This window comes from Salvelinus alpinus, chromosome 4, assembly GCF_045679555.1.
Source record: "Salvelinus alpinus chromosome 4, SLU_Salpinus.1, whole genome shotgun sequence".
Lineage (NCBI taxonomy): Eukaryota > Metazoa > Chordata > Actinopteri > Salmoniformes > Salmonidae > Salvelinus > Salvelinus alpinus.
This window is the reverse complement of record NC_092089.1, coordinates 34,655,691-34,681,927: the sequence shown is the minus strand read 5'-3', so window position 1 is coordinate 34,681,927 and position 26,237 is coordinate 34,655,691. Positions and strand designations below refer to the sequence as shown.

At 43.8% G+C, this 26,237-nt stretch overlaps 1 protein-coding gene across 8 annotated transcripts in view; it reads right to left on the bottom strand.

Annotated features, from left to right (window-relative positions):
- LOC139573383 (cell adhesion molecule CEACAM5-like) overlaps positions 1 to 26,237 on the bottom strand; it is a 62,929-nt gene continuing 36,692 nt past the window's right edge. The window contains exons 5-11 of one of the 8 annotated variants that reach the window (XM_071396762.1): positions 14,023 to 14,298; positions 9,621 to 9,875; positions 9,139 to 9,256; positions 7,508 to 7,545; positions 6,947 to 6,990; positions 3,654 to 3,784; positions 1 to 2,496 (exon numbers count right to left, since the gene is read on the bottom strand). In XM_071396762.1, coding sequence (XP_071252863.1) covers positions 2,490 to 2,496; positions 3,654 to 3,784; positions 6,947 to 6,990; positions 7,508 to 7,545; positions 9,139 to 9,256; positions 9,621 to 9,875; positions 14,023 to 14,298 — 869 coding nt within the window. In that variant the 3' untranslated portion in view covers positions 1 to 2,489. The other 7 variants (XM_071396763.1, XM_071396764.1, XM_071396766.1 and 4 more) reach the window with 7 other exon arrangements.

Here is a 26,237-nt window from a genome sequence, read left to right as displayed (position 1 = left end):
CATGTTACAGCAAATATAATTTATTGGAATAAAAATTCTAATTCTTCCATAAAAGTGCAATTATTTCAAAACAAATAGTTGTATTCCTCTTTTTTTAAAGGCAGACAAGTCTAAAATTCATTATGCATAATAATCATGTTCTGTATGTACAGTACCAGTCAACAGGAGGAAAAGTAAAACTTCAATGACAAGCCCACATTTACATCATAGGAACCAATGGATTCATGAGTATAAAGGAACTACTAAGTGTATTGAGAGGGTTGAACGAGAGGGCCTTTGATGTTGGAGTATAACACTACACATGCTGTGCCTTCCCCTGTGTTTGTACATAACGACTCTATGATTGGTTTGGTAGTAGATAGACTGGAATGTTTGGTTTGGGAGTAGATATGGCACTAAATCATGTACAGTACATTTGACATTAAATAAACAACGCTTAAGCATACAGACACTATTTTTGCTGAAAATACATAATGACTCAAACATAGGTGGATTCACAAATACCACAAATGCTTTGAACCACAACAAACCAGAATAAAGCGGGCAATTATAAAGATTAACAAATGTATCTTACTGTAAATCAAGCCCGTTTTCTCACACACTGTACATTCATTTAATAATTTAAACATAAAACTATAGTAGGTAGTTGTGTAATTGTTAGATTACTTGTTGATATTGCTGCACTGTCAGAACTAGAAGCACAAGCATTTCGCTACACTTACAATAACATCTGCTAACCATGTCTATGTGACCAACACAATTTGATATAAGTTGCTGAAGGAAGTTTCAGGTTAAAGCATCATTGTAGAAAATGTCCTTAATAATAAATACAGCTTTATTATTAAAGCTAAATGGGTAGTGCAGTGTTTAACAACTTCCCATGGCATGGTTGGGACTATGTTGTCGACAAGCAAAAATACAGCTCGTTCTATGATAGATGTGCCACTGAGCCTTGTCACCGACATAACCATTGTTGGTTTCGTTCATTTCAACTTACAGAGAAGATAGTCAGAAATAAGTAATATAGTATCTTTAATTCCTATCTTGTTATTGTTGTTTTAATAATCAAATAGCCATAGGGAAATTATTAACACAAATAATTCCTGAATGTACATCCTGTACACTCAAAAAATATAACCAGAGAAACAAAGCAACTGTGAGAGAGCCATATATTGCTAATAAACAAAACAAACATAGTATCGATCCTTTACACATACTGCACACAGGGTTATTTAATTTCCCTTTTATGATATAACAGTACATAAAGGTATCATGTACACCGTACATTCAAATGACCAGGGCAATGGTACCCACGTCACCCTGAGAGATGGTGTTCCTCTATGTTGCTATTCTGCTAAACCATGGGATGCATGCTAATGCTTTTCCCAATTTGTGGTATAATAGGCCTCCAGTCACCTCAACAGTATGTATTAGAACTGAAAAGAGCAGTAAGAGAGACTATCTTTAAGCAGTCTTAAAATTCAAACTCAAATAGCTAAACTATCCTTAGTATGACCATCTTAAAACAATTCCATATGATATTAGGTAGAACCTCCCACGAATTTGGCCCTCCAAGCAAATGTTTTAAATTTTATAAATTTGTAGTTTCATTGTTGGACATAAGACAGGAAAAACACCAGGAATCCGCTCCAAGTGATTTCAATTTAAGAAATCTGTTCCCAAGTATTCCTAAGCATTATAGAGAGACACATGATTGTACACAAATAAATGTAAGCAAGGTTTGAAATTATTATGTTTTAGTCAAACATTATATCTGTTTGGGCTTCTTGAAGGACATTTTCAGTCTACAAAATATTTATAATTATGTTCCCGCCCCCCAGACCATCCACTCAACAACAACAAAAATTGGCCCGCGGCTGAATCTAGATGATGATCCCTGCTGTAGAGGGTTTATGGCACATTGTGTATGTAGCTGTATTTTTTGTGTCATACAAATATTCACGATCCATCACGATTTGATGATCTATTACGACATTATCAATAAAATATAATTTCTTTACTATTTAGTTGAGCGCAAATTATAAAACAGATGAGCACCCAATCAATTGATAATAGCTAAGGGGTCAACTGATATTTTTGTTTGTCCAGGGATCTGTAAGGCCTAATAAGGGATACAGTATTAGAAAACATTTGGTTGGCACAGACACAGAGAAGGTTGTGGGGCTTCATTGACCATGTCTGAACAGGTCTGGTCGCCCTGACTGACCCCAACTGGTCCAGATGATTGACAGGGAGGCGTGGTCAGTTCCTTCGAACGTCTGAGTAGATGGTGGATGCAGCGTCGGGGGCAGCCTTTAGGGCAGGCTTTTTCACCTAGGAATGGTGGGATTTGTAGGTGGGTGGTTCGGCAGGCTGACCAGGCCGGTTGTTGACTCGGACCTGAGCGTACTCTGTGGAGGAAGTACCCAGGTTCCCCAGCTGAACTGACCCACCATCCCTCTTCTGGAATTGTGTGATGTCTGCATAGTTCAGGTCCTAGGAGGAGAGAGGAGAGACATGTCCTTGTTAAGTCCTGACCATGACCTGACCAGGAAAAACTCAGGTGCCTACTTATATTGCCTGACATCTAGAGCTATAAGCACCAGAGCAGTGGAAAACTACAAAGACTTAGTTCAGTCAACTTGCTTTTGGTTATTTATCGTACTTCTTGAGGGCAGGGAGCTTGAAATAACCCCTCAAACTATGTGGATATTACTAGCCTTGCGTGTCAGGAGTGAAGGTTTGTCACACAGCTAGTGAACCAGTTACCAGACCAGTTCTTTATACACAGGTTGGCGTGTTTCTATTGTTATCTTGAAAGAGGTCAGTGGTGTTGATTACAAAGACAGTTCCTCATATCTCTTTCGGTTGAGTTTCAGGAGAGATTCAATTGCAGCCAAAATGACACAGAGCTTGTGGCACTTGACAGAAGTATGTTTGTCTGAACTGAGTGGCCAAGGAAACCGTTTTATCTATTTTAAATACTTCACAATAAAAAGGTGTGTAAGCTCAATACAATATTCTCTTCCTGGAGCAAAGTCCCTCAGCCTTACAGTAAACAGACCACGCATACTGCCCCTGCCTGGAAGTGTACTCATCACTATAATGACATGAGGTTATAAACCTGGACAAAGGCCAGACTGTTTGTTAGTAGACGCCAGGAGACATATAACATATATATGATTGTAATAGTTAGGCTAACTATTATATTGACCCATCTTTATCTACACTGTGACAAGGCTATCGGTGATTATCGTCATTACATTATTCTTTTCAGTCTTACACAACGCTGATATTTACTACTGTGATCAGGATCTCTGATAGCTTGTCTGGCTATGAGACAGTACATGTAGCCCAGTGTGCAGCTGTTTGTACTCAAAATGGCAGAATCAAAATAATAAAACCAGGCCAGTCGCTTATCTGTGCACCTGCAGTATGTCAATAATGGATGTAGTAAACATTGGTATTACATATTAGCCTACATAATTAAAATGGCGCCGGAAGAAATGGCAGCAGTTTTACGGGTGCCCAACCAATTGTCCTATTATGGGTTTTTTTCTCGCATTATTTATATCTTGTTTTGTACATAATGTTTCTGCAAAAAATCTTACGGCAAAAAAGAGCTTCTGGATATCAGGACAGCGATCACTCACCTTGGATTAGACGAAGATATTTCTTCAACAAGCAAGACGCACAAGACATTCTCCAAACACTCGACAGGGCCATCATCCCCGTTATTTGCAAGAGAAGGCGACGCAGGTACGGAGGACAAAGAGCCGGATGCCTGGTCAGGACCCGGAAAAGGCGAGTGGGAAAGCTGACGTTACCATCAATACTACTCGCCAACGTGCAAACATTGGACAATAAACTAGACGAGGTACAATCACGAATATCCTACCAACGGGACATCAAAAACTGTAATATCCTATGTTTCACGGAATCGTGGCTGAATGACGACATGGATATTCAGCTAACGGGATATACGCTGCACCGGCAATATAGAACAGCACACTCCGGTAAGACGAGGGGGGGGCGGTCTGTGCATATTTGTAAACAACAGCTGGTGCACGAAATCTAAGGCAGTCTCTAGATTTTGCTCGCCTGAAGTAGAGTATATTGTGATAAATTGCAGGCCACACTACTTGTCCAGAGAGTTTTCAGCTATACTTTTCGTGGCTGTTTATTTACCACCACAGACAGATGCTGGCACTAAGACCGCACTCAGACAGCTGTATAAGGAAATAAGCAAACAGGAAACCACTCACCCAGAGGCGGCGCTCCTAGTGGCCGGCGACTTTAATGCAGGGAAACTTAAATCAGTTCTACCAAATTTCCATCAACCTGTTAAATGTGCAACCAGAGGGAAAAAAATTCAAGATCACCTGTACTCCACACACAGAGACACGTACAAAGCTCTCCCTCGCCCTTCATTTGGTAAATCCGACCACAAATCTATCCTCCTGATTCCTGCTTACAAGCATAAATTAAAGCAGGAAGCATCAGTGACTCGGTCTATAAAAAAGTGCTAAACTACAGGACTGTTTTACTATCACAGACTGGAACATGTTCCAGGATTCTTCCGATGGCATTGAGGAGTACACCACATCAGTCACTGGCTTTATCAATAAGTGCATCGAGGACGTCGTCCCGACAGTGACTGTACGTACATACCCCAACCAGAAGCCATGGATTACAGGCAACATTCGCACTGCCGCTTTCAAGGTGCGGGACTCTAACCCGGAAGCTTACAAGATATCCTGCTATGCCCTGCGACGAACCATCGAACAGGCAAAGCGTCAATACAGGGCTACACCGACTCCGACGCTCATCTTATGTGGCAGGGCTTGCAAACTATTACAGACTACAAAGGGAAGCACAGCTGTGAGCTGCCCAGTGACACAAGCCTACCAGACGAGTGAAATCACTTCTATGCTCGCTTCGAGGCAAGCAACACTGAGGCATGCATGAGAGCATCAGCTGTTCTGGACGACTGTGTGATCACGCTCTCCGTAGCCGACGTGAGTAAGACCTTTAAACAGGTCAACATACACAAGGCTACGGGGCCAGAGGGATTACCAGGTCGTGTGCTCCGGGCATGTGCCGGACAACTGGCAGGTGTCTTCACTGACATTTTCAACATGTCCCTGATTGAGTCTGTAATACCAACATGTTTCAAGCACACCACCATAGTCCCTGTGCCCAAGAAGACAAAGGCAACCTGCCTAAATGACTACAGACCCGTAGCACTCACGTCCGTAGCCATGAAGTGCTTTGAAAGGTTGGTAATGGCTCACATCAACACCATTATCACAGAAACCCTAGGCCCACTCCAATTTGCATACCGCCCAAACAGATCCACAGATGATGCAATCTCTATTGCACTCCACACTGCCCTTTCCCACCTGGACAAAAGGAACACTTATGTGAGAATGCTATTCATTGACTACAGCTCAGCGTTCAACACCATAGTACCCTCAAAGCTCATCACTAAGCTAAGGATCCTGGGACTAAACATCTTCCTCTGCAACTGGTTCCTGGTCTTCCTGACGGGCCACCCCCGGTGAGGAGGGTAGGTAGCAACACATCTGCCACGCTGATCCTCAACACTGGAGCTCCCTAGGGGTGCGTGCTCAGTCCCCTCCTGTACTCCCTGTTCACCCACGACTGCATGGCCAGGCACGACTCCAACACCATCATTAAGTTTGCAGACGACACAACAGTGTCGGAGTGCCTGATCACCGACAACGACGAGACAGCCTATAGGGAGGAGGTCAGAGACCTGGCCGGGTGGTGCCAGAATAACAACCTATCCCTCAACGTAACCAAGACTAAGGAGATGATTGTGGACTACAGGAAAAGGAGGACCGAGCACGCCCCCATTCTCATCGACGGGGCTGTAGTGGAGCAGGTTGAGAGCTTCAAGTTCCTTGGTGTTCACATAAACAACAAACTAGAATGGTCCAAACACACCAAGACAGTCGTGAAGAGGGCACGACAAAGCCTATTCCCCCTCAGGAAATTAAAAAGATTTGTCATGGGTCCTGAGATCCTCAAAAGGTTCTACAGCTGCAACATTGAGAGCATCCTGGCTGGTTGCATCACTGCCTGGTACAGCAATTCCTCGGGGCTCTGACTGCAAGGCACTACAAAGGGTAGTGCGTACAGCCCATTACATCACTGGAGCTAAGCTGCCTGCCATCCAGGACCTCTACACCAGGCAGTGTCAGAGGAAGGACCTAAAAATTGTCAAAGACCCCAGCCACCCCAGTCAGACTGTTCTCTCTACTACCGCATGGCAAGCGGTACCGGAGTGCCAAGTGTAGGACAAAAATATTTCTCAACAGTTTTTACCCCCAAGCCATAAGACTCCTGAACAGGTAATCAAATGGCTACCCGTACTATTTGCATTGTGAGCCCCCCCAACCCCCCAAACCCCTCTTTTTGCACTGCTGCTCCTCTCTGTTTATCATATATGCATAGTCACTATAACTATACATGCATGTACATACTACCTCAATTGGGCCGACCAACCAGTGCTCCCGCACATTGGCTAACCGGGCGATCTGCATTGTGTCCCACCCACCGACACCTCTTTTACACTACTGCTACTCTCTGTTCATCATATATGCATAGTTACTTTAACCATATCTACATGTACATACTACCTCAGCCTGACTAACCGGAGTCTGTATGTAGCCTCGCTACTGTATATAGCCTGTCTTTTTACTGTTGTTTTTATTTCTTTACCTACCTATTGTTCACCTAATACCTTTTTTGCACTATTGGTTAGAGCCTGTAAGTAAGCATTTCACTGTAAGGTCTACACTTGTTGTATTCGGCGCAAGTGACAAATAAACTTTGATTTGATTTGACATCCATACCAGATAAACAAATGTACTATGGAAGCTATGAAAAGAGAAATATTTGACAGTTAAATGCATAGTACCTGGTTTCCTCCTGGTCCCCCTCCGTTAGCAGAGCTGTTACCTGCTGAGATGACACACAAACAGCAGTTAGAGATGGGACTGTACTTTACAGCATATAGGCTTCACAATCATGAAGCACTGATCAACTTTGATTGTCTATACGCACACCTTCATTGAAAGCATTGCCTTAGATTACAGGCATAATGCTTAAGATTAGTAGGTTATCGTTAGTTCATATTTTGTGTGTCTGTGTAGAAGATTATGGTTAGCATGAGCAGAGAGATTGTTTGCCTACGTAGACAGAGGAAATTAGCTATTTAGAGCTGGGAACAGACCCACTGGGCACAGAAGTCAATTCAACATCTATTCCACATTGGTTCAATGTTATTTCATTGAAATGACGTGGAAACAACATTGATTCAACCAGTGGGTAGAGATATGGAGATCAACTGACTATTAGAGATTGTTAGTAGACAGAGCAGAAGTAGATGGAGACCAGAAGGTCATTACGTAGAAATATACATCAATTATTCATTTACTAAATCAATAGATGCATGTGAGACACAGAACTCATACTTAACTGTTGCCAACACTCCTGGAGGATTCTTTCTTGAAGAAACTAAATGTAAATTAGGAAGCAGTCAGTATCTTTAGGAAATTATTATTTGCAGAGACACATGTAGCTAATTTAGATGAGGCAAGTGCTCAACATTGAACCACCAACAAATTCTGTAGAATAACATTTGTTCATAGCAACCATTGACAACCAGCCCTGCCAGCCAAATACAGGGAGGGTCAATCTGTTATCAGATTATCAACTCATTTTACTGTAAACAACAGAATATCTCCTCTTCACGCGGCGGAGCAATACTTTGGTTGTTATTCATCTATAATGACCTTTAGGAAATGGTCAACTGCCCTTCAATTGACCTTTACACAGACTTCACATGTTTTTTACTATTTATTTTGAACCCCTCTCTTATTATAACTCATCTCATATCTGATTCCAGAAATGTGTGTTTGGTTACTTGAAAAGCCATACCTTGGAGTTAAAACAGAGACAACTTTGGAGAGGGCTCTATCACAGTAAATGGTCTCTAAACAAATGGTGAAAACACAGAAATTCATAATTGATTACCCAACTTTAGAAATCTCTCCATGGCCTCTAACAGGTTTGGGGCGGCAGGTAGTCTAGGAGTTAGAGCGTTGGGCCAGTAACAGAAAGGTTGCTAGTTCGAAACACCAAGGTGAGAATCTGTCGTTCTGCCCTTGAACAAGGCAGTTACCCCATGGTTCCTAGGCCTTCATTGTAAATAAGAATTTGTTCTCAACTAACTTGCCTAGTTAAATCAAGGTTAAATACAAATTTAAAAAACATACATTCCATGAGTTAAAGTACATTAGGATACAGGCAGACTTATCATTTACAAACATTTGTTTTAGTTTCAGCTATGGGTCAGAGAGACACGGAAACCTGAGGGTCAGAGGTCAAGGACATATGCCACAAAGCTAATACTTTCCCCCTTTCTTCCTGTTAATACTGCATACAGTTGTGATTTCCATCTGTGGGTTCTGACTAGTAAACCATTAACCACATAGAAAATTGCAGTGGCATTTAGAACTGATTCTCCTTCAAATACTATTGGGCCTGCGCTGTTTTTCAATATACATGTTTACTACTGTTATACTCCGTTTCTAGATTGAGCCTTACTATACACCTCCGATTTGGCCCTTAGGTTGGTTACCAAATGCTTTATGCCATAGATAGACTGATTTACAGGTGGGTGATACTACAGAGAATTGAGCAAGAAACAAATGAGACTTCATTGATTTACTGTATGGTATCTTAAAACAACTGCTAACTATTTGGTTATCTGACAAAACAGCATTTAGCTATGAAAGCTATTTCAAAGCTAACCCAATCAATTTAACCCAAAGACACCATACAGAGAAAGGATATGTGGGACAGATAGTAAGTATGCACAGACCCACATTTCAGGCTGTTGGTATGGGAGACAAGCTGAAGCCCCAAGACCAAAACAAAGAATACAGTAAGTGATATACTTAAGTGAAATGGATTCAATTGTAAAACTTTTTCATAAAAGAAGTTGATAAAGAATACTTTGTAGTCATTATTTATCTAAATCAAGTAAATCTGATTTCAAACTGTCATTTCAGAAAGAAAAATAAATTTAAAAAAATCTTCCCTCACCCCTTTATCTTCATGAAGTAGACCGCCACACCAACTGCCACTCCCAAAACCAACAATACTCCAATCACAATCCCAGCAATGGCACCAGCAGACAGACCCTGAGATAGAGAGCCCTCCGCTGCAGAAACCAGGGAGAGAACCATACACAGATGAGAGAAACGCTACACACAGTGAACAAGCCGTACAGTGCATCTGGGTAACAATTACAACAAATACACCTAATGGCATTATTTCTAAACAAGTTTGAAATGCAAAACAGATACGATTGAATCTGGCATCAAGTTTTCTAAATGGAACATTCTTACATAGCATATCAGCAGCAGGTTTTAAAATAGATATCTCTATGGTGTCAAAACGACAGCAGTATACATATTTACAATGTGAAACAGCCTACTGTATGCTATGCAAGTTGGAGATTCTTAAAAATGTAATTACTATCGACTTACTTCGTTCATAGTCATAAAAGCTTCTGCTAACTTTACCTTTTACTGACAGTTTATGGACCACAGATGTTTTGTTTCCAGTGACATTATTTGTTGCTGTACAGGTGTAATCCCCACTGTCAGAGTATTCACTCTTCTCTTTAGTGAACTCAGGTGAATGTCCAGGTATCTCTGTCCCGTTAAGCACCCAGGTGTAACTAGAAGTCGGTATGGAGTCAGCAGAGCAGGTCAATGTAATCTTCTGTCCTACTTCTATTTCAGATGGACCCATTATTTCCATACCATCAGGTCCATCTGTAACACAGATCACCAGTTCCAATTAGAGGTAGCCATGTGTTCATTAGTTGGTAATCAGTGTGATGTTACACACTCAAACATATATACACATATATACACATATATATATACACATATATATATACATATATATATATATATATATATAATACACACATATATATATATATATATATATATATAATACATATATATAATACATATATATACATACATATAATACATGCATACATACACACATACACAGTACCAGTCAAAAGTTAGAACACACATAATCATTCATGGGTTTTTCTTTATTTTTACTATTTTTTGTAGAATAGTGAAAACATCAAAACTATGAAATAACACATATGGAATCATGTAGTAACCAAAAAAAGTGTAAAACAAATCAAAATATTTTAGATTCTTCAAAGTAGCCATCCTTTGCCTTGATGACAGCTTGCACACGCATGTCATTCTCTCAACCAGCTTCACCTGGAATGGTTTTCCAACAGTTTTCCAATATTTTTTTTTATCTGCATATTTTGTTAAAATAAATGCATGTTAGCAGGCAATATTAACTAGGGAAATTGTGTCACTTCTCTTGCAATCAGTGCAAGCAGAGTCCGAGTATATGCAACAGTTTGGGCTGCCTGGCTCATTGCGAACTGTGTTTCTTCCTAACAAAGACCGTAATTAATTTGCCAGAATTTTACATAATTATGACATAACATTGAAGGCTTTCAATGTAACAGTAATATTTAGACTTAGGGTTGCCACCCGTTCGACAAAATACAAAATGGTTCCGTATTTCACTTAAAGAATAAACATGTTTTTGAAATTATAGTTTCCGGATTTGACCATATTAACGACCAAAAGGCTCGTATTTCTGTGTGTTTATTATAATTAAGTCTATGATTTGATAGAGCAGTCTGGCTGAGCGGTGGTAGGCAGCAGCAGGCTCGTAAGCATTCATTCAAACAGCACTTTACTGCGTTTGCCAGAAGCTCTTAGCAATGCTGTTTATGACTTCAAGCCTCTCAACTCCCGATATTAGGCTGGCAATACTATAGTGCCTATTAGAACATCCAATAGTCAAAGGTATATGAAATACAAATGGTATAGAGAGAAATTGTCCTATAATTCCTATAATAACTACAACCTAAAACTTCTTAACTGGGGATATTGAAGAACTGGGAATATTGAACCACCATCAAATGTTCTCATGTTCTGAGCAAGGAACTTAAACGTTAGCTTTTTTTACATGGCGTATATTGCACTTGTACTTTCTTCTCCAACACTGTTTTTGCATTATTTAAACCAAATTTAACATGTTTCATTATTTATTTGAGACTAAATAGATTTATTTATGTGTTACATTAAGTTAAAATAAAAGGGTTTATTTGTTCATTCAGTTTTGTTGTAATTGTAATTATTACAAATATATATATATAGAAATCAACCGATTAATCTGTATCGGTTTTTTTTGGTCCTCCAATAATCTGTATCGGCGTTGAAAAATCCTAATCAGTCGACCTCTAATATACACACACATCCGTTCTAAAGTTTGGGGTCACTTAGGAATGTCCTTGTTATTGAAAGAAAAGCAAAACATTTTGACATTAAAATATAAAATACCATCAAATTGATCAGAAACACAGTATAGACATTGATAATGTTGTAAATGACTATTGTAGCTTGAAACGGCAGATTTTTAACTGGTAGCTTCATTAAATAGTACACGCAAAACACCAGTCTCAACGTCAACAGTGAAGAGGCGACTCCGGGATGTTCGCCTTCTAGGCAGTTGCAAAAAAAAGAAAGGAAAAAAAAGCCATATCTCAGACTGGCCAATAAAAATAAAATATTAAGATGGGCAAAAGAACACAGACACTGGGCAGAGGAACTCTGCCTAGAAGGCCAGCATCCCGGAGTCGCCTCTTCACTGTTGATGTTGAGACTGGTGTTTTGCGGGTACTATTTAATGAAGCTGCCAGTTGAGGACTTGTGAGGCATCTGTTTCTCAAACTACACACTCTAATGTACTTGTCCTCTTGCTCAGTTGTGCACCGGGGCCTCCCACTCCTCTTCCTATTCTGGTTAGAGACAGTTTGCTCTGTTCTGTGAAAGGAGTAGTACACAGCGTTGTATGAGATCTTCAGTTTTGTGGCAATTTCTCACATGGAATAGCCTTAATTTCTCAGAAGAAAAGACTGACGAGTTTCAGAAGAAAGGTATTTATTTCTGGCCATTTTGAGCCTGTAATCGAATCCAAATGCTGATGCGCCAGATACTCAACTAGTCTAAAGGCCAGTTTTATTGCTTCTTTAATTCAGAACAACAGTTTTCAGCTGTGCTAACATAATTGCAAAAGGTTTTTCTAATGATCAATTAGCCTTTTAAAATGAGAAACTTGGATTAGCTAACACAACGTGCAATTGGAACACAGGAGTGATGGTTGCTGACAATGGGCCTCTGTACGCCTATGTAGATATTCCATTACAAATCAGCTGTTTCCAGCTATAAAAGTCATTTACAACACAAAATGTCTACACCGTATTTCACTTATTTTAAATGGACTAAAAAAATGTGCTGTTCTTAAAGAAATAAGGACATTTCTATGTATTTTCTACATTGTAGAATAACAGTGAAGACATCAAAAAGATGAAATATCACATATAGAAATAAATATATATAAACTCAGCAAAAAAATAAACATCCCTTTTTCAGGACCCTGTTTTTCCAAGTTAATTAGTAAAAATCCAAATAACTTCACAGATCTTCATTGTAAAAGGTTTAAACACTGTTTCCCATAATTGTTCAATGAACCATAAACAATTAATGAACATGCACCTGTGGAACGGTCATTGAGACACCAACAGCTTACAGACGGTAGGCAATTAAGGTCACAGTTATGAAAACTTAGGACACTAGAGAGGCCTTTCTACTGACTAATAAATGTCAATGTCCGTACTGTGAGACGCCCAAGTCAGCGCTACAGGGAGACAGGACACACAGCTGATCGTCCTCGCAGTGGCAGGCCACGTGTAGCACCACCTGCACAGGATCGGTACATCCGAACATCACACCTGTGGGACAGGTACAGGATGGCAACAACAAGTTGCACCAGGAATGCACAATCCCTCCATAAGTCCTCAGATTGTCCACAATAGGCAGGACTGAGGGCTTGTAGGCCTGCTGTAAGGCAGGTCCTCACCAGACATCACCGGACATCACCGGCAACAACGTCGCCTATGGGCACAAACCCACCGTCGCTACACCAGACAGGACTGAAAAAAGTGCTCTTCACTGACGAGTCGCGGTTGTGTCTCACCAGGGGTGATGGTCAGATTCGCGTTTATCGTCGAAGGAATGAGCATTACACCGAGGCCTGTACTCTGGAGCGGGATCGATTTGGAGGTGGAGGATCCGTCGTGGTCTGGGGCGGTGTGTCACAGCATCATCAGACTGAGCTTGTTGTCATTGCAGGCAATCTCAACGCTTTACATTACAGGGAAGACATCCTCCTTCCTCACATGACCCTCCAGCATGACAATGCCACAAGCCATACTGCTCGTTCTGTGAGTGATTTCCTGCAAGACAGGAATGTCGGTGTTCTGCCATGGCCAGCGAAGTGCCCGGATCAATCCCATTGAGCACGTCTGAGACCTGTTGGATTGGAGGGTGAGGGCTAGGGCCATTCCCCCCAGAAATGTCCAGGAACTTGCAGGTGCCTTGGTGGAAGAGTGGGGTAACATCTCACAGCAAGAAATGGCAAATCTGGTGCAGTCCATGAGGAGGCGTACTTAATTCAGCTGGTGGCCACACCAGATACTGACGGTTACTTTTGATTTTGACCCCCCCTTCCTTTGTTCAGGAACACATTATTCCATTTCCGTTAGTCACATGTCTGTGGAACTTGTTCAGTTTATGTCTGTTGTTGAATCTTGTTATGTTCATACAAATATTTACACATGTTAAGTTTGCTGAAAATAAACGCAGTTGACAGTGAGCGGACGTTTATTTATTAAATAAAGAATATATTTAAAAAATTATATCTTGCATATCCAGCATTTACACTGACTGTCAGATATTAAATGCAACAAAAAAAGGTTAAAAAACAGTAATTGTAACCCCAGGCTTATAGCAGAGTAGGCCTACTTACAGTTTACAATGAGACCGTGTTTAGCATTAGCGGTGCTGATGGGGTTGCTGACTCTACACCGGTATTCTCCAGTGTCTGTTCTCTTCACAGGGTTTATGGACAGCACTCTCTTATCCTCAGAGATGATTATGTTGCCACCAGCAGACAGAGGGTGACCATCTTTCATCCACTCTCTGGTGACGATGGAGCCAGAAGCATTACAGGTTAAGGTCACAGAGCCCCCCTCGATGATTGAAGAGTTTGGGGTAGTTGTGATGTTAGCACCAGATATTGGTTCTGTGAAGGAAAATGGTTATATAAATTATATGAATTGATAAAACAGATTGTAGCCTAGATTACAATTAAGCAATATACCACGGCTAAGGACTGTTCTTAGGCCACATACCACAAACCCCCGAGGTGCACTATTGTTACTATAAACTGCATACCAATGTAATTAGAGTAGTAAAAATACATGTTTTGTCATACCCGTGGTATACCACGGCAGTCAGCCAATCAGCATTTAGGGCTCGAACCACCCAGTTTATAATGTAGATTGTTTTATTTTGTCACAGTAACACTTGCCTGTAAACACAAAGCACAAGTGAAATGAAAATGCAACATGTTAAACTTTGTGTACGATAAAGTAAGTAAAGGCCCACACATAGTATATAAAAATGTGCATAAATATGAATTATTAAGTTTAGAAGTGTAATAGGTGCAGAAGAGCTCTCAAAGCTATGACAACATCTTGATTCATCCTCACTGAGCTAAAGGCTAGAGCTGCCACTGAAGGAAAACACGCTACGCCCTCCGAAAAACCATCAAACAGTCAAAACGTCAACACAGTACTAAAATCTACACCGGCTCTGATGTTGAGGTGGCAGGTCTTGCAAACTATCACGGATTACAAAGGGAAACCCAACCGAGAGCTGGCCATTGATGCGAGCCTAGCAGACGAGCTAAATGCCTTCTATGTTCTCTTTGAGGCAAGAAACACTGAACTGTGTGTGATGCACCAGCTGTTTCGGGTAACTGTATGATCATGCTCTCCATAGCTGATGTGAGTAAGACCTTTAAAACAGCTTAACATTCACAAGGCTGCAAGGCCAGACGGATTACCAGGACACGTACTCAGAGCATGCTCTGACCAGCTGACGAGAGTCTTCATTGACATTTTCAACCTGACCCAGTCTGTAATACCTATATGTTTCAAGCAGACCACCATAGTCCCTGTGCCCAACAACATTAAGGTCATGGCTCAAATCAACATTCAAGAAACCCTACACCCATTCCAATTCGCATACCGCCCCAACAGATCCAAAGATGACACAAATCTATATTGCACGCCACAGTGCCCTTTCCCAACTGGACAAAAGTAACACCTACATGAGAATGCTGTTCATTGACTTCAGCTCAGCGTTCAACACCATAGTGCCCTTCAAGTTCAACACTAAGCTAAGGATCCTGGAAGTGAACACCTCCCTCTGCAACTGGATCAAGGACTTCCCCCATATGGTGAGGGTAGGCAACAACACATCCGCCACGCTGATCCTCAACACGGGGGCCTTCAGGGGTGCATGCTCAGTGGCCTCCTGTACTCCGTTTACCCACGATTGCGTGGTTGCGCAGGACTCAAACACCATCATTAAGTTTGCCGATGGTAGGCCTGATCACCAACAACGATGAGACAGCCTATAGGGAGGTCAGAGACCTGACAGTGTGATGCCAGTACAACAGCCTCTCCCTCAATGTGGGCAAGACAAAGGAGCTTATCGTGGACTACAGGAAACAGGCCTGTTGCGGAGCGGGTCGAGAGATTCAAGTTCATCGTTGTCCACATCACTAAGGATCTATCATGGTCAGACCAACACAGTCGTGAAGAGGGTATGACAACTCCTCTTCCCCTTCAGGAGGCTGAAAAGACTTAGCATGGGTCCTCAGATCCTCAAGTTCTATAGCTGCACCATCGAGAGCATCTTGACTGGCTGCATCACCGCTTGGTATGCTAACCGCTTGGCATTCGACCACATGGTACTACAGAGGGTAGAACGTACTGCCCAGTACATCACTGGGGACAAGCTTCCTGCCATCCAGGAGCTCTATACCAGGCGGTGTCAGAGGAAGGCCCAAAAAATTGTCAAAGACTCCAGCCACTCTAGTCATAGACTGTTTGCTCTGCTACCGCACGGCAAGTGGTACCTGAGCGCTAAGTCTAGGTCTAAAAGGCTTCTTAACAGCTTCTACCCACATTTTTCATTGGCAAGATAAGTAAGTAGTTAAATAAAGGTAAAAAAAAAAAAAATTGTGGGAAAAATTGCTCGGCCTCTGACCGCAAGGCACTACAGAGGGTAGTGCGTACGGCCCAGTACATCACTGGGGCTAAGCTGCCTGCCATCCAGGTCCTCTACACCAGGCAGTGTCAGAGGAACGCCCTAAAAATTGTCAAAGACCCCAGCCACCCCAGTCATAGACTGTTCTCTCTACTATCGCATGGCAAGCGGTACCGGAGTGCCACGTCTAGGACTAAAAGGCTTCTCAACAGTTTTTACCCCCGAGCCATAAGACTCCTGAACAGCTAATCTAATGGCTACCCAGACTATTTGCATTGTCCCTGAGGACAAGCTGAGGTTTCAATACAAGGTTAAATAATGAATAGAAGGATTGAGCTTTGAGACTGACAATTAGATAAGCCGCTAGCGAAAGCATATGGTGCCCGCTGGGCTAGAGCGGGCTGTAAGAGACGTTTGACAATTTCCAATTATAATTACTTAATTTTATAGTTTGGGTAAACACTAATGATTAGGAAACAGTTTATAATTTAGCAATAGTCCTGTGTGATTTGGACAATGACACAGACAGCTACCCTTTACTGCTGAAGACAGTGATATTTGACCTGTTGCATACTTAGAAATGTGCCTTTTGCAGACAGATGTTTGTTGTGAGTCATGTGAGTCATGTGTGAGTCGATGTGAGTTGATGTGTTAAATATGAAAATAGATTTTTTTTCACATGCCTGCCTGTAAATGGAAAAAAAGCAATGATGGTAATGGTTGAAACTACTCCAAATTGGTTGAAGTTTCATACTTCTATATACACTGCTCAAAAAAATAAAGGGAACAGTTAAACAACACAATGTAACTCCAAGTCAATCACACTTCTGTGAAATCAAACTGTCCACTTAGGAAGCAACACTGATTGACAATAAATTTCACATGCTGTTGTGCAAATGGAATAGACAAAAGGTGGAAATTATAGGCAATTAGCAAGACACCCCCAATAAAGGAATGGTTCTGCAGGTGGTGACCACAGACCACTTCTCAATTCCTATGCTTCCTGGCTGATGTTTTGGTCACTTTTGAATGCTGGCGGTGCTTTCACTCTAGTGGTAGCATGAGACGGAGTCTACAACCCACACAAGTGGCTCAGATAGTGCAGTTCATCGAGGATGGCACATCAATGCGAGCTGTGGCAAAAAGGTTTGCTGTGTCTGTCAGCGTAGTGTCCAGAGCATGGAGGCGCTACCAGGAGACAGGCCAGTACATCAGGAGACGTGGAGGAGGCCGTAGGAGGGCAACAACCCAGCAGCAGGACCGCTACCTTTATTTTTTTGAGCAGTGTATATATACAGTGGGGAGAACAAGTATTTAATAACCTGCAAAATTGGCAGTGTTTCCTACTTACAAAGCATGTAGAGGTCTGTAATTTTTATCATAGGTACACTTCAACTGTGAGAGACGGAATCTAAAACAAAAATCCAGAAAATCACATTGTATGATTTTTAAGTAATTCATTTGCATTTTATTGCATGACATAAGTATTTGATCACCTACCAACCAGTAAGAATTCCGGCTCTCACAGACCTATTAGTTTTTCTTTAAGAAGCCCTCCTGTTCTCCACTCATTACCTGTATTAACTGCACCTGTTTGAACTCGTTACCTGTATAAAAGACACCTGTCCACACAATCAAACAGACTCCAACCTCTCCACAATGGTCAAGACCAGAGAGCTGTGTAAGGACATCAGGGATAAAATTGTAGACCTGCACAAGGCTGGGATGGGCTACAGGACAATAGGCAAGCAGCTTGGTGAGAAGGCAACAACTGTTGGCGCAATTATTAGAAAATGGAAGAAGTTCAAGATGACGGTCAATCACCATCGGTCTGGGGCTCCATGCAAGATCTCACCTCGTGGGGCATCAATGATCATGAGGAAGGTGAGGGATCAGCCCAGAACTACACAGCAGGACCTGGTCAATGACCTGAAGAGAGCTGGGACCACAGTCTCAAAGAAAACCATTAGTAACACACTACGCCGTCATGGATTAAAATCCTGCAGCGCACGCAAGGTCCCCCTGCTCAAGCCAGCGCATGTCCAGGCCCGTCTGAAGTTTGCCAATGACCATCTGGATGATCCAGAGGAGGAATGGGAGAAGGTCATGTGGTCTGATGAGACAAAAATAGAGCTTTTTGGTCTAAACTCCACTCGCCGTGTTTGGATGAAGAAGAAGGATGAGTACAACCCCAAGAACACCATCCCAACCGTGAAGCATGGAGGTGGAAACATCATTCTTTGGGGATGCTTTTCTGCTAAGGGGACAGGACGACTGCACCGTATTGAGGGGAGGATGTATGGGGCCATGTATCGCGAGATCTTGGCCAACAACAACCTCCTTCCCTCAGTAAGAGCATTGAAGATGGGTCATGGCTGGGTCTTCCAGCATGACAACGACCCGAAATACACAGCCAGGGCAACTAAGGAGTGGCTCCGTAAGAAGCATCTCAAGGTCCTGGAGTGGCCTAGCCAGTCTCCAGACCTGAACCCAATAGAAAATCTTTGGAGGGAGCTGAAAGTCCGTATTGCCCAGCGACAGCCCCGAAACCTGAAGGATCTGGAGAAGGTCTGTATGGAGGAGTGGGCCAACATCCCTGCTGCAGTGTGTTCAAACCTGGTCAAGAACTACAGGAAACGTATGATCTCTGTAATTGCAAACAAAGGTTTCTGTACCAAATATTAAGTTCTGCTTTTCTGATGTATCAAATACTTATGTCATGCAATAAAATGCTAATTAATTACTTAAAAATCATACAATGTGATTTTCTGGCTTTTTGTTTTAGATTCCGTCTCTCACAGTTGAAGTGTACCTATGATAAAAATGACAGACCTCTACATGCTTTGTAAGTAGGAAAACCTGCAAAATCGGCAGTGTTTCAAATACTTGTTCTCCCCATTGTATATATATCACCTGAGGTGGGTATCAAATTATATATTCATAAGTGTATGGCTGTTTGTTCTGTTTCTGTCTTGCTTTAATATAAATCTCACCAGATTGGGTCTGCTGGATGGTTGAGATTTCTCCCTAAGAATTAGCCGTCTAACTCCTTGACCCTGTAACTCTGCAGTGAGGTTGTCGATATCATGGGGGTGTGTCTTAGTGTCTTAGAAATTTGTATTAAGAATATTGGTAGACGTAATAATTTGTCATACAGTAAATAATTTGTCTGGATTTCTTGAGTCAGAAATGCCCTAAACTAAACTGTTGTTCTGGTCTGCCCTCTCTCAAGGTTATGGCGAAGGTGACCACAGATGGTATCTAGATGCATGAAAGGGACAATTTGACCGAGAACAGTGTGAACCTAAACCCCCTCTAACCGGCTGAAGTAATGGCGTTCAGTATGGCCCTTCACCACTTCGACTGTGACCTGAGTCTGAGCCAGCAACCTGTACACAGTATACAGTCGATGCTATCAACTGCCTGTTCTCTCAGGAGTGCGACAGGAGTCCACGTGGAGTGAGCATGGAGAGAGATCCATTCCAAACTTCTCTCATGTTGATGGTATACTGGTTGACAAGACATAATGGACTGTAAAGGACAGTGGCAGCTCAGGTGAGAGACATTATCAATGGCCATCCACTTTGAACATGTGTGCCATTGGGAATACAAAACTGTAAAGCTATCTGAAGAAGAAAATGAAGACGCCAAAGGTTGAGTGCCGGGGAGGGAGGGGTTGGTCAACTGCCCATATTGGGGTATCACGTTGACTGTAGAGGTCTACACACTGCAAAATGTATAGTAATTTATACTACGAATGCATTGAAATAATGACCTGTAATTATCACCGTGATGAGAAAGTTAATGCTAGAATTATGGATAATTATACTGAATGTTAAATGTACACACTGCTAGTGCCAATGTGTGCTAAGTTGAGGGTTTTAACTTTGAGTGATAGAACCAACGTGAATCACTGAGCAATGCCATTCTAAATTTGGGTTGGATAATTAATTGGGTTATTATTCTCCCTCTCTCCCTCTCCCACTTGGTCTGATGACTCCTTGCTGTCCCCGGTCATGCTGCTGCTCCAGTTTCAACTGTTCTGCCTGTGGCTATGAAACCCTGACCTGTTCACCGGACGTGCTACCTTGTCCCAGACCTGCTGTTGTCAACTCTCTAGAGACAGCAGGAGTGGTAGAGCTACTCTGAATGATTGGCTATGAAAAGCCAACTGACATTTACTCCTGAGGTGCTGACCTGTTGCACCCTTTACAACCACTGTGATTATTATTATTTGACCCTGCTGGTCATCTATGAACATTTGAACATCTTGGCCATATTCTGTTATAATCTCCACCCGGCACAGCCAGAAGAGGTCTAGCCACCCCTCATAGCCTGGTTCCTCTCTAGGTTTCTTCCTAGGTTCTGGCCTTTCTAGGGAGTTTTTCCTAGCCACCGTGCTTCTACACCTGCATTGCTTGCTGTTTGGGGTTTTAGGCTGGGTGTCTGTACAGCACTTTGTGACATCAGCTGATGTAAGAAGGGCTTTATAAATACATTTGATTGATTTGGAAACTGAATGATTTCCCTGACTACTTCTCTGATGAGGACACCAATCCTGAGCATAAAGACTCAGATATAGAGCTCATGTTCCACTCTGTGTGTAAGAAGTGACCAAAGAGGGGACTCTGTCACTGGTGTAGGAAGGGCTCTAGGGGAGACAGACATTTTCATCATGCTGACCCCTATCACGGTGCTCTTTGTCAGTGTGATGATTGTCTATTTGCTGTAATGAAGCTTGTGTGTGATTTTATTTTTATGTTCCATTTTCTGATCCAGATTGAATGCGTTTTGAAAAGGAAGGCTGTTTACCATGGATGAAATGTCAGGCACCAGAAGGATGTATTTTGTTTGTTTAAATGTATGTTTAACAATAATTATGTAATCTTTGTACCCTTACATAATTTTTTTTATTTTTAAATTGTTAACATTTTTACCCCCTTTTCTCCCCAATTTCGTGGTATCCAATTGTTAGTAATTACTATCTTATCTCATCGCTACAACTCCCGTACGGGCTCGGGAGAGACGAAGGTCGAAAGCCATGCTTCCTCCGAAACACAACCCAACCAAGCCGCACTGCTTCTTAACACAGAGCGCCTCCAACCCGGAAGCCAGCCGCACCAATGTGTCGGAGGAAACACCGTGCACCTGGCTACCTTGGTTAGCGCTCACTGCGCCCGGCCCCCCACAGGAGTCGCTGGTGCGCGATGAGACAAGGATATCCCTACCAGCCAAACCCTCCCTAACCCGGACGACGCTAGGCCAATTGTGCGTCGCCCCACGGACCTCCCGGTCGCGGACGGCTGCGACAGAGCCTGGGCGCAAACCCAGAGTCTCTGGTTGCGCAGCTGGCGCTGCGATGCAGTGCCTTAGACCACTGCGCCACCCGGGAGGCCGTACCCTTCCATTTTTAAAGAGGAAACGGAGTCTCTTGAGGGGAATGTGAAAAAAAAATGGTATTAGCATTACTTCAAGGTTTATATAAATGATAGGTGTGTACAATCCTGTTACTCTGGTTGGGTAAATTGCTGTTTTCACATAACTCTGTACCTAATCCACATCTCGTGTTCTTACCCTACTCTCTGTACTCTGAAACATGCATGTTTGTAACGAGGTGTCTCTGTTCCAATCATAGTCTCTCCTTATCCTTTATTCTAAGAACAAATAGTTCTTAGTACTCACAGGAAAACACAGAGGACTCCGAATATTTGGCCACCTCATCCAGTAGATATCGGTTGGTTCGACACATTGAGACAGTTGTGGTTGATTAAGGAAATGTAACAAGGTTGGGCTATATAAGGCAAGACCCAACCCCGGATCATTGGGCTCTCAATGAATCACCTACATGGGTTCTTTGACCAGCTCCATTATTGCAATAATTATATCGATATCAAATAAAGATTGATTGGTTAAAGAAATTACAGTCTCTCTGTCACGTTCCTGACCTGTTTTCTGTTTTGTATGTGTGTGATGGTCAGGGCGTGAGTTTTGGGTGGGCAGTCTATGTTTGCTGTTTCTATGTTGGTTTTGGGTTGCCTGGTATGGCTCTTAATTAGAGGCAGGTGTTTTGCGTTTTCCTCTAATTGAGAGTCATATTAAGGTAGGTTGTTCTCACTGTTTGTTTGTGGGTGATTGTCTCCTGTGTCCTTGTCGGTGTACCACACGGGACTGTAGCGTTTGTTCGGTTTTTGTGTAGTCTGTTTTCCCTGTCCGTGCGTTCTTCGTGTTTTATGTAAGTACTCTCGTTCAGGTCTGTCTTCTTCGTTTTGTTGTTTTGTAAAATATTCAAGTGTTCTTCGTGCGTTTAGTTTTGTCTTGTAAATAAAGTTTCATGATGTATTCAAAACCCGCTGCACGTTGGTCAAATCCATGCTACTCCTCTTCTGATGAGGAGAAGGAGGAAGCGCGTTACAGAATCACCCACCAAACCCAGATCAAGCAGCGGGTTAATGGACAGCAACGACAGCGCACGAAGCAGGATTTATGGTCTTGGGAGCAAGTATTCAACGGAGAAGGACCCTGGGCTAAGGTGGGAGAGAATCGCCGCTCTCGGGAGGAGAAGGAGGCAGCCACAGCCCAGGAGCGCTGGTATGAGGAGGCAGCGCGGCGACGCGGTTGGGAGCCCGAGAGTCAGACCCAAAAATTTATTGGGGGGGGGGCACACGAGGAGTGTGGCAAAGCCGGGTAGGATACCTGAGCCAACTCCCCGTGCTTACCGTGGAGTGAGAGAGCGTCGTACTGGTCAGACACCGTGTTATGCGGTAAAGCGCACGGTGTCCCCAGTACGCGTGCTTAGCCCAGTGCGGGCTATTCCACCTTGCCGCACTGGGAGGGCTAGGTTGGGCATCGAGCCAGATGTCATGAAGCCGGCCCAACGTATCTGGTCTCCAGTACGTCTCCTCGGGCCGGCATACATGGCACCAGCCTTACGAATGGTGTCCCCGGTTCGCCAGCATAGCCCAGTGCGGGCTATTCCACCTCGCCGCACTGGCAGGGCTACGGGCACCATTCAACCTGGTAAGGTTGGGCAGGCTCGGTGCTCAAGAGCACGTGTCCTCCTTCACGGTCCGGTATACCCGGTGCCACCTCCAAGTACCAGTCCACCGGTGGCAGCCCCCCGCACCAGGCTGTCTCTCCGGGTTCTCTCTCCAGCTGCTCCCACCTGTCCAGCGCTGTCAGAGCTTTCCTCCTCTCCAGCGCAGCCAGTGCCTATACCACACACCAGGCCTACTGTGCGCCTCAGCAGGGCAGAGTCGGCCGTCTGCCCAACGCCTTCTGCACTGCCTGTCTGCCCAGCGCCGTCTGAGCCATCTGTCTGCCCAGCGCCGTCTGAGCCATCTGTCTGCCCAGCGCCGTCGGAGCCATCTGTCTGCCCAGCGCCGTCGGAGCCATCTGTCTGCCCAGCGGCGCCTGAACTGCCCGTCTGCCCAGCGGCGCCTGAACTGCCCGTCTGCCCAGCGGCGCCTGAACTGCCCGTCTGCCCAGCGGCGCCTGAACTGCCCGTCTGCCCAGCGGCGCCTGAACTGCCCGTCTGCCCAGCGGCGCCTGAACTGCCCGTCTGCCCAGCGGCGCCTGAACTGCCCGTCTGCCCAGCGGCGCCTGAACTGCCCGTCTGCCCAGCGGCGCCTGAACTGCCCGTCTGCCCAGCGGCGCCTGAACTGCCCGTCTGCCCAACGGCGCCTGAACTGCCCGTCTGCCATGAGCCTGCAAAGCTGCCCGTCTGCCATGAGCCTGCAAAGCCGCCCGTCTGCCAAGAGCCTACAGAGCCTTCCGCCAGACCGGATCAGCCAGAGCCTTCCGCCAGACCGGATCAGCCAGAGCCTTCCGCCAGACCGGATCAGCCAGAGCCTTCCGCCAGACCGGATCAGCCAGAGCCTTCCGCCAGACCGGATCAGCCAGAGCCTTCCGCCAGACCGGATCAGCCAGAGCCTTCCGCCAGACCGGATCAGCCAGAGCCTTCCGCCAGACCGGATCAGCCAGAGCCTTCCGCCAGACCGGATCAGCCAGAGCCGTCCAGCCAGGACCTGCCAGAGCCGTCCAGCCAGGACCTGCCAGAGCCGTCCAGCCAGGACCTGCCAGAGCCGTCCAGCCAGGACCTGCCAGAGCCGTCCAGCCAGGACCTGCCAGAGTCCCTCAGCCAGGACCTGCCAGAGTCCCTCAGCCAGGACCTGCCAGAGTCCCTCAGCCAGGACCTGCCAGAGTCCCTCAGCCCGGTGCTGCCCCTTATCCCGGTGCTGCCCCTTATCCCGGTGCTGGCCCTTATCCCGGTGCTGGCCCTTATCCCGGTGCTGCCCCTTCATTTAGGTGGTTTTAGTTGGAGGGTGGTCATTGGGAGGGGGATACAGAAGCGGGGAGTGACTATGGTGGTGTGGGGACAGCGTCCGGAGCCTGATCCACCACCGTGGTCAGATGCCCACCCAGACCCTCCCCTGGACTTTGTGCTGGTGCGCCCGGCGTTCGCACCTTGAGGGGGGGGTTCTGTCACGTTCCTGACCTGTTTTCTGTTTTGTATGTGTGTGATGGTCAGGGCGTGAGTTTTGGGTGGGCAGTCTATGTTTGCTGTTTCTATGTTGGTTTTGGGTTGCCTGGTATGGCTCTTAATTAGAGGCAGGTGTTTTGCGTTTTCCTCTAATTGAGAGTCATATTAAGGTAGGTTGTTCTCACTGTTTGTTTGTGGGTGATTGTCTCCTGTGTCCTTGTCGGTGTACCACACGGGACTGTAGCGTTTGTTCGGTTTTTGTGTAGTCTGTTTTCCCTGTCCGTGCGTTCTTCGTGTTTTATGTAAGTACTCTCGTTCAGGTCTGTCTTCTTCGTTTTGTTGTTTTGTAAAATATTCAAGTGTTCTTCGTGTGTTTAGTTTTGTCTTGTAAATAAAGTTTCATGATGTATTCAAAACCCGCTGCACGTTGGTCAAATCCATGCTACTCCTCTTCTGATGAGGAGAAGGAGGAAGCGCGTTACACTCTCTCACTTGATTAGAATTTCCACTACACAAGATATACCAGAGATAAGGGACTGTTGATACTGCAACCACACAACTCAAACGGTGGATTACCAGTTTGCAAAAAAAATGGCAAACTACCTTTTTTTTTAAGCCCTCAAGAACTGTTGTCCGCTAAATATGATAATCTGTTTGCATCAGTCCAGTATCCAGATGACCTGTCCCAAGAGCTTCCTATACAGTTAATCTCTTTCCGTAACATTTTGAGGATGGCAATTAAGGAGAATGAGAGGGTCAATTAACTTCTCTGCGCTACGGATCCCTTTAGCGGGATCATTTTCCTAAACAACCGCTGAATTGCAGGGCGCAAAATATTACAAAAAATATTTATAATCATGCAATCACAAGTGAAATATACCAAAACACAGCTTAGCTTGTTGTTAATCCACCTATCGTGTCAGATTTTGAAAATATGCTTTGCAGCGAAAGCAATCCAAGCTTTTGTGAGTGTATCAATCAATGCTGGAACAGCTAGCCCCAAATTAGCATGGTCACGAAAGTCAGAAAAGCAATAAAATTAATGGCTTACCTTTGATAATCTTCGGATGTTTGCACTCACGAGACTCCCAGTTACACAATAAATGTTATTTTTGTTCGATAAATATTACTTTTATAACAAAATCAATCCTCAGGTTGTTTTTAACAAACATAATCGATAATATTTCAACCGGACCGTAACCTATTCAATAAAAGAGAGAAAGAAAATGGAGAGCTAATTAAAGGACACCTGACTAGTTTTGAAAAATCACGCTCATTTTTCAAAATAAAAGCTTGAAACTATGTCTAAAGCCTGGTCACAGCCTGAGGAAGCCATTGGAAAAGGAATCTGGTTGATACCCCTTTAAATGGAAGAAAGACGGGCAAGGAAACGCAGATGAAAAAAAATATTAAAAATCACTTCT